The sequence below is a fragment of the Miscanthus floridulus genome, chromosome 16 (assembly GCF_019320115.1).
Source record: "Miscanthus floridulus cultivar M001 chromosome 16, ASM1932011v1, whole genome shotgun sequence".
Lineage (NCBI taxonomy): Eukaryota > Viridiplantae > Streptophyta > Magnoliopsida > Poales > Poaceae > Miscanthus > Miscanthus floridulus.
Window position 1 is genome coordinate 53321141 of NC_089595.1, and position 18725 is coordinate 53339865.

At 45.0% G+C, this 18725-nt stretch overlaps 1 protein-coding gene and 1 pseudogene across 1 annotated transcript in view; one reads left to right on the top strand and one right to left on the bottom strand.

Moving 5' to 3' along the window:
- LOC136510683 (predicted GPI-anchored protein 58) overlaps window positions 1-9911 on the bottom strand; it is a 67321-nt gene extending 57410 nt beyond the window's left edge. The window contains exon 1 of the mRNA XM_066505055.1: window positions 9828-9911. Coding sequence (XP_066361152.1) covers window positions 9828-9911 — 84 coding nt within the window. The remainder of the gene's footprint in view (window positions 1-9827) is intronic.
- Window positions 9912-16745: 6834 nt separating this feature from the next.
- Window positions 16746-18032, top strand: LOC136513183 (uncharacterized; annotated as a pseudogene).
- The last annotated feature ends 693 nt before the right edge of the window (window positions 18033-18725 follow it).

Consider the following 18725-nt stretch of genomic DNA (forward strand, 5'->3'; position numbering starts at 1 on the left):
TATACAATAAATCACATCTTCATGTAGTCTTGCAGTGCACGCCTTGATCTTATGGGCTAGGCCACCTTTGGGGCTCGGCCCATGTCTTGTCTTCTGGGTACCGAGGGCCATACTCCCACAGCTAGTCCCCAAGCACCTTGTATCCTTTGAGCAACGTTGTCTTGAACTAAGCAGTGAAAGTCGAAGCCAACCGGTTTAACCAGTGCACAGATCTTGGACTTAGCCAAGTAAGGCTTGCCAGAAGGATGTAAGGGGCTCAAGATAAAAATTTGAAAATTCTCCACCTTAGGCGAAGTGTAGCCACTTAGACTCCATTTGAAAGGAATCATCCATGACTTAGGTAATAAGGAGGGTAAATCAAGAAAAGAGCACTACATTCACCGCCAGGTGAAGTGTAGCCACTTAGTCCCTGAGCCTGCTAGAAGATGAAGAAATAAATTTTGTAGTAGGGTCAAAGAAAATAAGCCTGAAAGCTTGCCAACGTCATCTGTCATGAGCGTATCAAGACCACAGATGTGCTACCCAAGATAAGCACCCTGATCCAAATAGCATGGAGCAAGTTGATAGCACACCAATGAGACGTAGAAAGATCCGATTGCCAAGGGAGTCCCTAGCTTAGCTGGCGACTCTTGCACGAAAAATCTGAATGCCAAGGAGTCCCTAGCTTAGTTGGCGACGCTTGAACCAAGAATCGGAACACCAAGGAGTCCCCAGCTTAGCTGGCGAGCCCCTAGCATGACTAATGATGAAGCGACGAACAATCCAAACACCGAGGAGCCCTAGCTTAGCTAACGACCCCCAGTGTACCTAACGATGAAGCAACAGACAATTTGACCAGTTAGTTGGCAAAGAATCGAGCTCTGAGCAGCCCAACCAACTAGTTGGCAGTGAAGTGAGTGCCAAGTAGAAGTGAACACCGAACAGTACGACCAACTGGTCAGCAACGAAGTCCATGAACCTAGCGGCCCGACCAGTTGATCAGTGGAGAAGTTTGAAGTCCAGGTGGTGCGACCACCCGGACGATGATCCTATAGTAAATATGTAGAATGAGTAGTACATGATGTAAAAATAAATATATGAACTCAGCGATGAAGGCAGCAGTGTAGAATAGATAGACATTATGTTTGTATGAAGTGTTCATATTTTAAATATGAGTAACTTTGTGCCAGTTGGTTCTGTATCACATCACCAGCCCCGACTAGCCCATACTCCATAGCATAGAGTGCTCAGCACCCGTTTACACGTAAGAGCATAGGCGTCGCCGAGGAGCAACTACCAACCACCCATAATAATGGGGACGGGGATCCCGATCTTCCGTCAGGTTCAAGATAAACAACGATTTGTTCGGAGAGCAACACACTGATCCAGCTTTAGATCACAAAGACCCAAACCCTGCAACCTTAGCATCACGTCTCCTCTGGTTATCAACCGTGTCACAATCCGGTTGACATCGCCAAGAAGGCTAATCCCTGCTGCGAATCGAAGAACACAAGCAAGAACAAGAAAAAAAGCAACTCAATTAAAGTGACAATTGCAGATGAATGATTAAACACTCGAAGTTGAGGTCTTGCAAACCGATAACGATGACTGTTCAATGACAGATTGATGTAAAACAAAACCCAAACCCTAATGACGGCGGCGGCATATGATTATAAAGGTCTTAGGGTCGTCGCCTACCCTGGACGCGCCCCCTAATGGGCCCAAACACGATACACGGTCCAACGGACCAAAAGTAGGTGTCGCAGCACCCTGGCAGATTCTGGACGCTGACTTGTTTCAACTATTCCCATTGATTCTGAAGAGGTTTTGATGTGAAACCACTTGGATTGGCTTCCTTATCAAATTATCTTTCCATCCATATGTGGATCATCGAAAACGGAGTTTGGATGCGTCCTGGGCGTCCGTTTTATTGCAGACTGGTCCTAACGGCCGAGGCAGACTCGAACTCGGATTGGACTGGGCCTCTGGCTTGGCTTGGACATCCTTGCTGACCTCCTAAGGTGGTGGCCAAGGAGGAGGACGTCCAAGGCCATCTCTTAGGTGTTCTCCATCTTCTTGGGGTGTGCTCCAACTTGGGCCTAGGTCCCAAGGATGTCTAACAAGCCTGTGATGACAGTGTAGCTCCTGTCAGAAATAGCGACAGAATATATTGGTGATTTGGAAGCCTTGCCAATGTGATATTGAGATGGAACCAGATCTATTTGAAAGCTTATCAAACAAGATTTCCATCAAGTGCTCATTGACCTCGATCGCACTCCAGATGGATGAGTTATGGCCTTCCCAATGAGGCACTGTCGGGCTGCCGACGAACCGAAAGTTCAACTTTGATGAACTTCCATTATGAAACACATTTGAGCCTACAATCAAATAGTGACATATACATGTAGAACCAAGTGAATTATAACCAAAGCCACTATGCAAATGTAGGAACGAGCACACCTTATAATCATTGTTTGTATCCGAAGGTACCATGTCCTCATCACATAACACAGAGGGCTAGCGCTCGTGCATGTATAGGAGTGAGATCGAGAACAGGGCTATTTCTGGTAACGCAAGTGAGAACATGGCTGGTTGGCGATCATGAAGAATATCTTAAATATATTGTAAACATTAAGTTTTCTTTTGGAGATGTATTTATATTTAATATAAATTGCCCGTGCCATTAGTTTGTTGGTTGAGCCCCCAACCCCGGCTATCCCACACCCCATGGCGTAAAGAGCATAGCTCCTGTGCACGCTTAGGAATATAGGCATCACCGAGGAGCCACTGCCGACCACCCATAACGCAGAGGGCAGGCGCTCATGCATGTGTAGGGAGAAGCCCAAGACAGGGCCATCTCTGGAGAGCACAAGCGTAAACGTGGCTGTTCGGGGAGCCATTGAGGCAAAAGCGTATGTCATCTTTAAGATGGTATACATGGAGAAAAGTTGTTTGGAGAATAATCATGTAGAGAATAGTACGAAGAAACATCATGGCGAAAACTTTATTAAATATTCATATATAAAAAGGTACTTATCTTTAGACATGGCGTCTGATCGGTGGCGTATGACGTTATCTAGTCGGCGTCGATGAAATTGCCCAGCCCTCAAACTTTGTAGCCTGTCGTCATGGCGGCGGTCGCAGTCATCATAGCACCGTTCTATGTGGCGATCATCATTACGACGTGGCAGGCGGTCGAAGCGAGTAGTACGGGTGATGTCATCCTTATGCCGTTGGTCGGCCTTAGGTAGATCAGGAGATATCGTTGTCGTAGCCGTATTCAATCTGGTCAGAGAGACGATGCAACATGGCACTACAATAACCGGCGGAGTGGAGTAATCGACGTATATAATATCCAGCTCGCGTCTACGTAGAGGAGCTGTAGTCGTAGTCGAGGACGAGGTTCAATGAGTCATGATGGAAGACAAAGATGATCGCTGCTGTGAATAACCAAAGAAGCGTATGTAGATACACAGAGACATAAACATGAAATACGATACTAAATTAGAAGAAAGGAACAGGACTTAGCTTGTCAACAAGCCGTCGGGCGTGTTTGTGCTTGCGACCTCCATGCATGCATGCTGAGCGTGTATATATATACTCCCATATATATAAGCCAATTAATGCAATGCACTGTACGTCCTCCTTTGTTGCTTGAGGTTGTGCGACGGTTCCTACGCAGACGCCGCTTGACGCTTCCACCGATGGCATGAACAGGAGAGCTGTGCGTGGCTGCCGATCCTGATTGGTCGGTATTGTACAGAGCATGGAGGCACGCCGTCGAACGTCAAGAGAAGGGCGCCGCTTGACTCAGCACCTCGTCATGAGCTGCCGCAGATCGCCCCGGGACATAGAATCCCATCCTAGGCCGGCAGGAATACCACGAGACGCCAAGTTGCTGCCAATGCCGTTGGTGAAGAAACTCCCATCTGGTTCACCATATAACCAGCATGCACACCCCTTATCTGGCATGTCACTGTTGACAAAATCTAGTCGACAATCTACCGAGGGATATATCTACGATATTAGATGAATCGGTGGAGGTGCGCATGATCAGGAGACACAAGACACAAGATTTATATAGGTTTAGGCCGTCAGCTTGACGCAACTCCCTACATCTTGTGCTTTGTTATTTTATATTGATTATGTATCAGATTCAATATATCTAGTCTATGGGACCCATGCTCTTCCTTATATACTCTGGAGGGGTAGGGTTACAAGGAAAATATCCTATTTGGTATTATACAATAAATCACATCTTTACGTAGTCTTGCGGTGCACGCCTTGATCTTGACGGCTATGTCACCTTTGGGGTGTGACCCATGTCTTGTCTTGTGGGTATCGGGGGCCATACCCCCACAGCGTCAATACTTCAATTGCAATATCCAAGAGCGATCCTTCGCGGTCGATGACATGGTACTCCACAAGAAATAGAAGACCGATGGGATGCACAAGCTATCTTCACCTTGGGAGGGTCCATACATTGTCAAGGCTATGACTCACCAGGATCCTATAGACTCTATGATCAAGATGGCGTAGACATCCCAAACTCCTGGCACATCGAACACCTTAGGCGTTTCTATCCTTGAGACGTCCTACTAAGACATGTACCCCTTATGTATTTATGCATTTCAATATTGATTTTCTCCATGATGTTTTCTTCATTTGTTGTTTTCTTTGTAATTTTCCTCCAATTATCTATTGTTTTTCTCTGTGCTAAACATTTTTAAGATGATGCATTCTATCGCCATTCGATCCGCTGACCAGCGACGTTCTCATTCGCGTTATCTAGAAGTAGTCATGTTCTTGATTTAGCACCAAACATGCATGGGCAGTAGCACTCTGCATCATGGGTGGTCGGCATTGGCTCCTCGGTGATGCCTATATTCCTAAGCGTGCATAGGAGCTAAGCTCTTTATGCCATGGGGTGTGGGATAGCCGGGGCTGATAACAAGATAAAGGACTAACAATGCATCGTTAATATTAAATATTAACACTTTATACGTACTAAACACTAAAGTTTCATTTACAACTGCTTGGCATAATTCTGACAAGCTTGTAACATTCTAAGTTGTCATGGTTCATTGCCAGCATCACCGAACAGATCCATGTCATCCGCTAGTTTGATCATCGAACCGGACACCTCCTCCTCCAGCGCGATGATTTGCTCGTCGCTCAGATTTCAGGCAAAGCCACCATCAATTCGTTCGAGCTTCACCGAGGGGTAGACTGACCGGACAACCGCCAGTGCATGGCCTGCGATAGAACAAGCGACGCCACGAGCATAGTGCTTGAAGTTCTTCAGTGCCAACTTGCACCTCTCCACGATGATGTCTGGGCATGGTGCTCTGTTGGGCTCTGACACTTCTTGGTCGATGAGATCCAACACGGGTTTTATCCCGTTGGAGATGGTCTTCAACTTTTCATTACTAGCCTCTAGCCAGAGCTTGAAGTCGTAGAACTACACCTGACTATTGGTTCGGATCACTGCAGACAAGAAGGGCAATCGTCTTAAACTCATTTCTCATAGCAAGAGGGGTATTGACATAAAGAATAACTTATGGTTCAGTTCTTCGGCGAGTTGTTTTTTCACCGTTAGAGCTTCATCTCTTTCTTTCTCTGTGAGCGCTTTGGCTTCATGCGCTAGCAGAGCTTAGGTCTCAGCCTTCACCTTGGCATCACACGCCAGGCATGCTTCGGTCTCCGCCCACTTCTTCGCTTCATCAAGCTCTACACCAATGAAAGATTACTACCAGCATGGGAAAATTGAGGATATGAAAGCAATACATCATGGGGCCTATGGCCTTACTTTTCTCTTAGTCTACACCATCACCTAGCTAATTCGTCAGCTCCTAGTTCTCCCCCTCCAGTTGCGTCTTTTATGCTTGCAACTTCTCCTAGTCGGCGTGCGCTTCAGCCAGCATCTTCTCTAGAGTCTCCATAGACTCATGCAGCCTCTGGTTCTCAGCAATTGACAGAGCCGCCTGCTTTAGCTAGCGTGTGCGGTTCACAGAGATCTTCATTAGCTCCTATGGCAAAAAAAACAGTTAACTGTCATAATCTCCAACTTCAATTGGTCGTTGTAGCACCCGATTTTAAAGACAAAACCAGATACACACTATATGTGAGCCCAGGAAGTCAAATCTCACATATAGCCACAAATCAGGGTAATATCAAGAGACAATACTTATTACATAACGTATTAGTAAAAGAAAAGTATCCTCAGAGTATAGACAGCAGAAAGTTGACTCCGATCTTCTAGTGAAGACTCCAAATCCACAGGGACGACTGACTGGTTGACCACAAGCCTAACTCCTCCAAACCATCAATCTGGTACCCATCCGGGATTTATCCAATGTATAGAAAAGTAAAACAAGCGTAAGTACATGTCGTACTTAACAATTATATCATGGGGTACATGAGGCTCAAAAGGTTGACACTGGTTTAACTGCGATTAGCTTTAATAGGTCATCTTTTTAAGCAATTGAGTAGCAAATGATTTATCATTCCCTTAAACACATGATCAGGTAAACATGATAATGTATAGCATAAACAATCAATTATTAGCATCATCATTATCCATTAGTGATCATCTCTATTCCATAAGGGTCCAAGGCCGCTCGTGTCCGTGAGCACGGCTGTTATAATAGTTTTATACTCTGCAGAGTTTGTACACGTTCACTGTGAGTTGTGATTTACCCTTTCACCCGAGGTAGCTATTCTCTTGACCCACTTCCAAGGAAGATCGGCAGGGTTCACTATAAAGCCTTTCAAAGAATTCGTCTAACAAGTTAGGGCCGCCAGACGTATGTGGCCCATCTCTAGGAGTGGCATGCGTGGGCATCGCAGCACGGTACACACTTCCCAGCAGCAAAGGAAACATACCCTTCACCTCAAAGGTAACCACTAATAAGATAGAAAAGATCCTCATACTGAGCTAAAGCTAGAGCCATATGGCCCTCATAGCTGTACTGTAAGTCCCGGATGATCGCTTATAGATAAGTCCTTAGGGAGAGGAATCTGAAGCATATAAACACTCCAGCCCCCTGTGTCCATGTTACTAAAAAGTCATGTTTTAATGTTTATTGCATATATCATTAGTCAAGTTACAAGATCATGGTTTTGATTAAGCACTAGCAAAAACTATCCCATGCAATATCCCAAAGGTTTCAAGGTGCAAGATATCAAATATCTAAGATATCCTATTTGGCAAATAAGGTAGACACATGCAATATGAATTATGTGTTTAAATGTGAATAGGTAACAAGGATAATCCCATGCTATACTTGCCTTACACACCGATCCTTCGGTAAGCTTTATTCTTCGATGTCTTTCTTCTTCTTCTTGGATCACCACGTGTATCTCACCGACTGGATGATCGTAGAACACCACACAAACATCCATACACATACATGCATAGCATACAATTGCATCTATATCAGAACAGTACACTAATCATAGAAAAATAAGTAAAAGAGATTGATATATGATTCTACGCATCACTACGAACACACAGTCGTGAGAGGCACGCTAATCGAAGCTACGGTTCAAAAGTTATAACTACCAAGAGATTTGCCTTATATGTGGAAAAATAAACTATATTAATTCATGTACAAAAGATATTTTATAAACAATATGGATTGAATTAAGTCAATTTTAGATTTAAATTATAAAACAAAAGTAAAACAAATTATATTTTATGTATAAAACTCAGTTGCATAATCATTAATCAAGATATGATTTAAACCACGTTATTTTAGAAATATCAATATAGTAAACACTATTACTAATGCGTAAATCTCGTCACTATAAATCTAATGCAACTTGAACGGACTATTTTGGAGTTGAAACGAATAAGTTATGATTTAAACACGTTTTACTTTAATTGAATAATAGATTAAATCTACCCATGAATTTTAGATATTGAAAACATGCCTAACAGTTGTATAAACATGTAGAAAACGTAAATACGGTCCTAACGCAATTCGAACGGGTCAAATCGGACTTAAATCGCAAAAGTTACACATGAAATAAGGTTGAATGGCATTTCTGTAAATATTTGAACTCATTTTTGAATTAAAACAATTAAAATCTGAATTTAAACGGTTATTGGACTGGGCATACTATTTCTGGAAAACACAGGGTCTAAAGTGAATAAAAACAGGGCCTAAAAGAAATTATTTTGAACTGATTGGATTGCGGGTTGATTACTAGAAAACACGGGGGTTAAATTGCAAAACATCTGTATCTTTGACTGCGACGCTGACTGGGCGACACGCGGCAGGACGTGATTGGTGCGGTGCACCACGCGGGTGGTAGACGCGTGCTAACGCAGCAGGGTGGACCGGGTCCACGGTTCGCGGTGGACCAGTCACTTAACCCGAAGGGGTATCTAATCGTGGCCCTTCATCGCGAAACCAATGGCGCAGGTGTGTGCGCAGGTGATCCCGACGGCTGCATAGTCCGACCGGCAAGGGCGCCATGGCCGGCGGTGTCAGGCACTTGCGAATGTGGAGTTCTAGCGCGGTTTTTGAGGAACAAAGAACACCGGGAGGTGGAGAAGCTCACCGCGATGCGTCTGGAGGTGGTTGCGGCGTCCGGGGAGGCTCGGTAGGGGTGGGTCGACGGCGGCAGCGACGTCTGGAGAGAGAGGGAGGTGCGGGTGAGGTTGAATCCGAGGAAAAGAAGACCACAATGCGAATTAGATGATACCTACTGCTTCGGGGGAACACGACGGAGGTCGCCGGCGCGTCGGCGACGTGGATTGAGGCACGGGTGAGGGAGATTGCCGGCGGCGGGGAGTTGCTGGACGTGAGCAAAGGAAAAGGGGAGAAGGGAGGCGCTCGGTTCGGGCTTTATAGGTGAGTAGCCGCTGCGTATGAGGAAGGGGAGCGGGGCTGATTGGTCGCTTGCCAAATAGGCGCGGCGGCTTGCCGTTCACGGACGCGCCATCAGCGGGCAAAGAAAGGAAAGGGGAGGAGCGCGCCGGGGAAGAAAAGGAAAGGGACAGTGGTGGCTGATGGGTGGGACCAGGAGTGCAGTGAGGGAGGAAGAGGCGGCGTGCGGCGTCTGATCGAGTGGGCTGGGCGCTTGCATGTGTGAGCGACGCGTGGGGCAGGCCGAGCAGCGGGCCGGTGCGGGAGCAGGCTGGTGCATTGGAAAGAAGAAGGGGCGCAGGAGTGGGCCAGCGGCGAGCTGGGCCGAGGCCGAGTAAACGGGAAAGAAGGGGGGAAAACAGCTAGGCCACCAAGCAGCGGGCCAAGCCAGGAAGGGGAAACGGAGCAGGCCATGGAAGGGGCAGCTGGGCCGAGCGTGGGAGGGGGAAAAGAACGGGCCGAAGGGGGGAAAAACGTGGGCCTCCAGGCCAGAATGAGAGTGAAGTTTTTCTTCTTCTTTTTTTCAATTCAAAATCTTTTTCCTTTTTAGTTTTCAAAGCCAAACCAATTCTATGTAAATCATATCAAATCCGAATATGTTTTCAATATACTTTTCATCTCAATATAAATGAGCAATTTTGGTAAGTTTCCAAAAATAATTTATACAACTTTTTAAATTCTTTTATTTCCTAATTTTCTTTTCTTTCTTTTCTTTTATTTCAAAGCCATTTTCAATTTCATTTCAAAAACATTTCAAATTACTTTGGAGTTTTAGATCAACACCATTCATCACAATAAATAAAATGCAACAGCATGTATGCTCACACATGTTACTACCTTATGATGAATTTTAAATTAATGAAAAATTTTATTTCCTATATTTCATGTGCACAAAAATTCCAACTTAAATCATTTTAACTCTATTTAAAAGGGGCAATTTTTAGGGTGTTACAGTCGTGCAGACTAACTTACCTCAATACGGCCAGACACTGATGCTAGTGCTGCCCTGAGCTCCTTCACCTGCTCGCTCACCACCTTGTCCTCCACCACCTCCATCATATCTTCGTGGCACACAAAGGTCTGCAAAAGCTGAGGAGGAGAATCTTGGGTATTTAGCGCTTCGCGCTCAATTTCTTTAATCACCTCGAGGAACTCCCTTGCCTGCCTTGGTGCCCGGTCATCTTGTGGTCAAATGCAGGGGCTAAGATCCATCACTAGTGTCTGAGCCTAGGGACTGGCCCTTGGCTCTAAGCGACTGGTCGGCTCGGTAGCAACATCTTCATTCATTTGCTCCGGGGGCTTGGGGACCAGCCTAGTTTTTGGGTATTTCTCATGTTTCTTCTGGCTATCCGCCCTAGCACCCTAAGCACCAGCAGTTAGGGCACTCAGCTCGGCATCCTGCTGAGCATCGCCAATGTCGATTGGGTGAAGTTCCTCGGTCGACGCTTCCCTACAACATGATGTTGTATCATCAATACTTCCACTTTGGTTATGCTTGGACTAAGTCTAGGGGAGAAACACTTACTCGTTTGTCGCCTACGTGCAGCTCTGAATGGCCAGGGCTTGTTGGAGCTCCCCTATCCTTCAGTTGTCAGCACAAATCTTGAGAACACCGGAGGCGGCCGGTTCACCTCCGGCGCTTTTGACCTCACTGTGGTGGCTCTCCTGGCCAAAGCCCCTCGTCTAGGCTTGGGGACCTTGCCCTGAGTGGATCCCTGGTTAGCTGTGCCTTGGGCAGGCCGATCAGAGGCTCTAGCTCTCGATGTTGGAGCGGTCATCCATGTAGCTTGTTGCAGCAGCGTCTCGCCTGTGTCTTCATCATCATCCGACCAGTCTATGATGACTTGTTGGCATGCCAAAGGCTCTCTAATTGAGATTCCACCACTCTTGCATGGTGGTGGAGTGTTTGGTTTTTTCTTCTTCACCGGCTCTGCTTGGGCCGGTTATTTCCCAAGTGATGGCTGCCGACGCCTAGGAGGTTTCTCCACCACATCCTTGGATCAGGATGATGAGCTACTTTCCAAAGGAGGACCGCTTAGAGCTTGGGTTGCATGGGCATCTACACCCTTCAACCAGGTTCCATCTAGCACATCAGAGACATACACAACACTATCATGTCCACAAGTTTTCAAGAAGACGTTTCAACATCAACAAGATTTGACATTACAAGGACTATGAACGGTACACTCTTACCAGTGCTGGTGGATTCATGATGTTGTATGCCACTTGCTGCCTCGTGTTGCTTAGTTTGGTGTTACTTGAAAAGAGCTTCAAGAGGCAAATATAGGTGTCGCCCTTAGTTATCTTCTCAGGGGCTTCCTCAGTGGTATCTTAATCACCTATATATTCATACGCGGGTTGGAACCTCTCCTTGCTTGGCTAGATTCGGCGTACAATGAAGTTGATGGCTACACCAACTCCATCAACATTGTTATGCATCTGACCTAGAATTTGTAGAAGCTCATCGACCTAGGTCATCTCTGAACTAATCGGTCTTGCCGACTAGTTTGCGCTTGGCACTGCTAAATGGTCTATGTCGACCGATAGGCTCAGTTCAGCATTTTAGATATAGAACCACTTAGCATTCCATCCATTCAATGATGTGTTGAGAGGCACTTGTATGTATTCCTTCACCATGCCATCCCTCAACTGTAGATAAACTCTGTTGACCACTTTGGGGGACCCAGATCCAAGGAAGGGTTTGAGGCAGAAGAAATAGCGAAAGAGGTTGAAGTGCAGAGCAATTCCGATGAATGCTTCACACAGATTAATGAAGAAGGAGATATGAAGAATGTTGTTGGTATGGATATGGCAAAGGTTAATGCTGTAATAGCCAAGAAGCTTCTGCAGGAAAGGATGCGCAGGAATCACAAATCCACAAACGAAATAAGCCTCGAATACAACAAGTTCGTTGGTATCGGGGGTTGGGAACGGTTCACCTACAGCAGGGCGCCATCCTACGGTTACTTGATCTTGAAGGATGCCTTCGAACACCATTTCTTCTAGGGTCTCCCAGGTGATGGTAGATCTGACCCACTCCTGGTCGCGGCGGACCTCGCCGATACTCTCCGCCGCCTCCCTCCCTAACATCTTCGGGCTTGAGCGGCTACATTTCTTCCCACCCTTTGCCATGGATCAGATCTGATTCAATTTGGCTACGCTTAGATTCAATTGAGGAGGTGTTGTAGTTGTAATGCGTCTATAACAGGGTGTGCGAAGGCAAAGCGCCGAGTATTTTGCGGTTGCAAGGAAGAAGACACACTAGGAGGAACGAGGGAAGTGCGCCACGGTAGGCAGATTCATATGGTTCGACCCTAACCCTTCACCTTCAGGGTTTTTGGGAAACTGTGCTGACTCCGCCGTGTCGTTCGCACCCCTCCAACTTCTCCATCAATAGTTATTGGGCCGGTTTAATGGGCCTCTAGGCATACTGAACGGCTGAGCCTACTTTGTCAGTTTACCTCTCCAAATTTCACCACGGTCAAGTGCTAAGCACTCTCCTATGTTCTCCACGATAAAGTTCTAAGAACTCTCCAATTTTGCCCTGATATAGTGCTAAGCACTCTCTAAATTTTGGCACGGCTAAGTGTTAAGCACTCTCCAAATTTTGCCACGGTCAAGTGCTAAGCACTCTCCTATGTTCTCCACGGCATAGTGCTAAGCACTCTTCAATTTTGCCTTGATATAGTGTTAAACACTCTCCAAATTTTGCCATGGCCAAGTGCTAAGCATTCTCTATTTTCTCGACGGTATAGTGCTAAGCACTATCCAATTTCTCCATAGTATAGTGCTAAGCACTCTCCATTTTCTCCACGGTGTAAGTGCTAAGCACTCTCCAATTTTGTCCAACGGTAAAGTGCTAAGCACTCTCCATTTTTTCTCTTTTTTTAAGTGCTCAGCACTCTCTAAATTTTACTCCAATGTCTAGTACTAAGAATGAGGATTTTGTCCTTTTCACTTGTTTCTTTGATCCTGCTATAAGATGCTGCTCTATCTTATAGCAGGCTCGGGGACTAAGTGTGTACACTTCACCTAGCAGTGAGTGTATTGTTTTTCCTCTTACTGGTCTTCAGCTAAGCTGGGGGCTGACTATATGCTCAGCTAAGCTAGGACTCAATTATTCTAATTAACTGATCATTGTACTTCTTTGATCCTGACACCAGGTGCATTCTTCACCTATTGTTAGGCTCGGGGACTACAATATATACATTGCATCTTGTGGTGCTTGTATCAAATTTAATGGTTGGCTAAGTTCCCATTTTCTTTCGCAGTCGTTAATATTCTTTGATCCTGACACTAGGTGTCTTCTTCACCTACTATCAGGCTCAGGGACTATAATATATACATTGCACCTTGCAACGCATGTATCAATACTAACATCCTCTTTGACTAAGTCATGGATGATGATCATCTGACTTCGCCAACGAAGCCTAAGTTTGTACACTTCACCTAAGGTGGAGAATTTTTTTAATTTTAAACTTGAGCTCCTTACATCCTTCTGGCAAGCCTTACTTGAGTATGTTCGTGCCTACTAACCAGTTAAACTAGTCGTCACTTCATTTTGTTGATCGGATTACCAGTTAAACTGGTCGGATTACCAGTCAAACTAGTTGGCACTTCATTTTGTTGATTGGATTACCAGTTAAACTAGTCAGATTGCTAGATTAACTATCTGACTCCAAGTTAAACTACTCAGACCTGCTCAAGATGGCGTTGCTTAGCAGATACAAGGCGCTCGGGGACAAGCTGTGGGGGGTATAACCCCAGGTACCCATGGCAATGGACATGGGCCGCACCACCAGCGGAGGTCTAGCCCATAAGATCAAGGCCTACGGTGCTCGGTTTTGGTCAACGTGTACCGCAAGGCAATTAGAAGACATCTTGGTGATGAAGGAAGATCTATTCGGATATGATAGATATCTTATTCCTTGTAATTACTTATCATATAGCCGAGTAGATTTAGACCAAAACCGACCTTTAACCCTACCCTCCAGACTATATAAGGCGGGTAGGGACCCCCCCTCGAATGCATCTCATATTCAACATAATCAACCAAAGACATAGGACATAAGGTATTACGTCGATCAGACAGTCTGAACCTATCTAAATCACTGTCTCTATGGTCGTGTCACCATCTGGTTCCTATTACAGGCACTTCCACCAATCATCTACTACCATGGCTATACCCCCTCGGTAGACTGCCGACTAGATTTCATCGACAAGTGGAAGCCGGCCAGTTTAACTAGTAACTTAGGTGGTGAAAGTCAAAGCCATCTAGTTTAACTAGTGACTTGGGCTGTGAAAGTCAAAGCCGACCAGTTTAACTGGTGACTAACCTCGGACAAAGCCATGTAAGGCTCACCAAAAGGATGTAAGGAGCTTAAGAAAAAATTTGAAAATTCTTGATCAGTGAAGTGTACACACTTAAGTGCCAATTGCAATTGTGCTATTGATGTTGTCATCAGAGCAGAGCATAGGCATTAAGCAACAGATTTGGCATAGCCAAAACCTCATGAAGCAAAGCTAGTACATGCACCGCGAGGTGCAGTGTGATGAGGACACCAACACCAACGATACATCCACGCCGACATGAGTACCAGTTTCTGGTCCTATTACTCTCGCCCGTGCTCATCACAATAATCATTAAGTAAGTTCACTCTTGAGTTCCTGACAATCATATTTAGACCATGGAGACGCCTGCACTCTTGTTTTGGTTAGGAAATAGGAAGAGGACCGAAAGGGACAAGGATTCGCGGAGGCTGAATTCGGACTCCAGGACAGCTCCAACTTGTGATGGTCACCACGGTCGCATACGGACTCGGATTGGGGCGTTCAAGTACTTCATGGAATCCTTATGAAGTCTATTTTCATATGGATCTGGAATCAAGTCCATATCTGTTTTGAGGCGGCCGCAATGACTGAATTACTACTAAGAGCTTGTCTGTCCAAAGGTGCTGCGTCACCTTAGTTTGGTCCAATGGGCCGCGTATCAAGTTGAGTCCATTAGGGATGCGTCCTAGGGTTGGAGAATGACCCCAACACCCCTTGGTCATCCTTCCACCTTCATATACTCCTTAGCCGCCACCAAGAATAGTCGGGTTTTTGTTTAAATCAAGTTTAGCTCTCGCTACTTGCTTGTAAGCGCGCGTGCTGGATCAGCCACCCATCTTCTTGTCTTCGGAACCCCACCTTAATTGAGATTGAGTTTGAAACTTTCATCTACATCTAGTAATTCAGTACTTGCTATACTTGTTCTTGCTAGTTCTTCGATTGCTTGTAGGACGAGTGCCCTAGTGGTCGGGTGACGCGCTCCACAAGATTGCGGCAGCCATTGGAGGTGGTGTATCGGTTGCTAAGGCGCAGCTTGGAAGGCTGTAGTCGGGCTGTGAACGTCGTCTCCACCAATCAATCGAGTTATCCCACACCTCTCATCGAAAGATCGGAAACAAACCCTAGCGGGTTCATATCAGTTGGTAATCAGAGCAAGGTTTATCGGTGAGAGTCTTCCAATCCTTCGTTGTTCTAATTTTTCCTATAGTCCAGAAAAGCCAAAAAAAATATAGTAGATTAGTTTTACCGCGATCCTATAAACCCTTTGAGCCTTTGCTAGCACTGCTTAGTTAGGGCTTGTTGAGTCGTCGGCTACATCGGTTGTGTCGAGTTGCTGGTCTTAGTTTTTGTCCTTTAGAGTTTTGAGTTCTTGTCATGTTCTAGTCACAGCCGTGTGCTAACATATAAACTTTCTGTTGGCTGAATCCGAATACATCCTTGTGTTCAAGACCGAGTAGGAATCTGAGTTGGAGACCGAATCCCACGTGGTGTTGAGTTCGAGTTGGAATCAGTTTTTAGTCTGAATTGACAGCTGACTGCTATTGTGAGTCCGAATCTGAGTACATCTTTGTGCAGTAGTAGTCCTACTTATACTCAAACACTCCACGTCCTACATATATGTTTTGGCTCAGTTTTTACTCTAGAGAGAGAGAGTTTGTGTGGTGTGTGACTCCTGTGAAGTCTTTTTGTTTATATAATCAGTTTTGAGGATCCCCAAAAAAAGAAAAAAAAGAAAAAAAAATAGGAAAAAAGGGGGCTATTCGTTGTGCTTCTCCATTGTTTCCGGTGGTCTGTTGTGACCTCCTTTGTGCCCAGGCTCGCGTCTCTAGCACGGTCTAGGCTAGGACCAGCACAGTACCATTGTTGAACGATTATTCAGCTTGCTTTTATGACTAACGTGGTGCTAGTACTTCCTTGCTTCAGCCCACCTAAAGCTCCACATATTTCGACTACAGCTTGTCAGGTGTTGTTGTTGCGGCACCAATACACTTCATTCCACGGTTGCAGACTTATTGGTTATCGTTCCCTCCTGTTGAGCAAGGTAAGAATTGGTAAGAGCTTTTGTAACAGGTTGAGAGTGAGCGCCTTGCAGTAGCTACATCCTAATAGCTATAGGGCTTTTATTTCTTCACCTGTTTTCTTGTTGCCCTTGTCTTTTAAACCATGTCAGGATCAGAGGATGTTAACAAGAGGCCACAATCTCCTCGCACCAAGGGCATCATTCAACATTTTACAAGGCAAGTGCAGCAGCATACAGAAGGACTTAATCAAGATTTACAGGTGACCAATGACAAGATTGGGCAACTGGAGGCCACCCAACTTGCCTCCACCACCAAGCTTATAGGATTGGAGGCATCTGTTGCCCGTACGGACAGAAGCCTTGCTGCTCTTCTGAAGCGTTTTGATGACTTCCACACGAAAGACAAAGAGCAGCATAATGAAGACAACAAGGACGAAGAGCGATTCGAAGATAATTATGATCATGATTATACTACTGATACTGAACATGATGTTCATGACACTCGTGACCGGCGTCGCCTATGCCATAATCGTAGAGGTATGGGTGGTCACCGCCGACGTGAGGTACCCAATAATAATGATGCTTTCAGTAAGATAAAATTTAAGATACCTCCTTTTGATGGTAAATATGATCCTGATGCATACATTACTTGGGAAGTTGCTGTTGATCAAAAGTTTGCATGTCATGAATTTTCTGAGAATACACGTGTTAGGGCTACTACTAGTGAGTTTACTGATTTTGCTACTGTTTGGTGGATAGAATATGGCAAGAAAAATCCTAATAACATACCACGAACTTGGAATGCTTTGAAATGAATCATGAGGGCTAGATTTGTTCCTTCTTACTATGCACGTGATTTGTTAAATAAATTGCAACAACTAAGACAGGGTGCTAAAAGTGTAGAAGAATATTATCAAGAATTGCAAATGGGTATGTTGTGTTGTAATTTAGATGAGGATGAGGAACCTGCTATGGCAAGATTTTTGGGTGGGTTAAATCGTGAAATCCGAGACATCCTTGATTATAAAGAATACACTAACATGACCCGTTTGTTTCATCTTGCTTGTAAAGCTAAAAGGGAAGTGCAGGGGCGACGTGCCAGTGCCAAGAATAATATTTCTGTAGGGAAAACTAATTCATGGCAGCCCCGCACGACTACTACTCCAACCACACGTGCTCCTATGCCAACATCCAGCGACAAACCTCGTGCTACTTCCGCAAATTCAGTGGTGAAGACGACCTAGAAGCCTGCTATGAGTGCTTCATCCATGGCATCTACAGGTAGAACAAGAGACGTTCAGTGTCACCGGTGCAAGGGATATGGACATGTGATGCGTGACTGTCCAAGCAAGCGTGTTATGGTCATCAAAGATGATGGTGAGTATTCCTCTGCTATTGATTTTGATGAAGATACACTTGCTTTGCTTGCTGCTGACCATGTAGGAAGTGAGGAACAACCAGAAGAGCAGATTGGAGCAGAGGATGCAGATCATTATGAGAGCCTCATTGTGCAGCGTGTGCTTAGCGCACAAATGGAGAAGGCGGAGCAAAATCAGTGGCATACACTATTCCAAACAAAGTGTGTCATTAAAGAGCGTTTGTGCCGTTTGATAATTGATGGAGGTAGCTGCAACAACTTGGCTAGCAGCGATATGGTAGAGAAGCTTGCACTTACAACCAAACTGCACCCACATCCATATCACATTCGATGGCTAAACAATAGTGGTAAGGTTAAGGTAACGAGATTGGTACGAATTCATTTTGCTATTGGATCATATCATGATGTTGTTGACTGTGATGTTGTGCCTATGGAAGCTTGTCATATTCTGCTAGGTAGACCATGGCAATTTGATACAGATTGTATGCATCATGGTAGATCAAATATGTATTCTCTCATACACCATGATAAGAAAATTGTTTTGCTCCCTATGTCTCCTGAAGCCATTGTGCTTGATGATGTTGCTAAAGCTAAAAAAACTAAATCTGAGATCGATAAAAATGTCAAATTTGTTAGTAGTAACAAAGATGAGATAAGATTGAAAGGACATTGCTTGTTTGCTACTAAATCTGATATTAATGAAGTGGTTGCTTCCACTTCTGTTGCCTATGCTTTGGTATGCAAGGGTGCTTTGATTTCAGTTCACAATATGCAGCATTCTTTGCCCCCTGCTGTTGCTAACATTTTGCAGGAGTTTTCGGATGTTTTTTCAAGTGACATACCAGCGGGGCTACCACTAATACGAGGGATTGAGCACCAAATTGATCTTATTCCTGGTGCATCTTTGCCAAACCGTGCGCCATACAGGACTAATCCGGAAGAAACGAAGGAAATTCAACGACAAGTGCAAGAGCTACTCAACAAAGGTTATGTGCATGAGTCCCTTAGTCCTTGTGCTGTTCCTGTCATTTTAGTGCCTAAGAAAGATGGAACATGGCGTATGTGTGTTGATTGTAGAGCTATTAATAATATCACCATTCGATATCGACACCCTATTCCACGATTGGATGATATGCTTGAT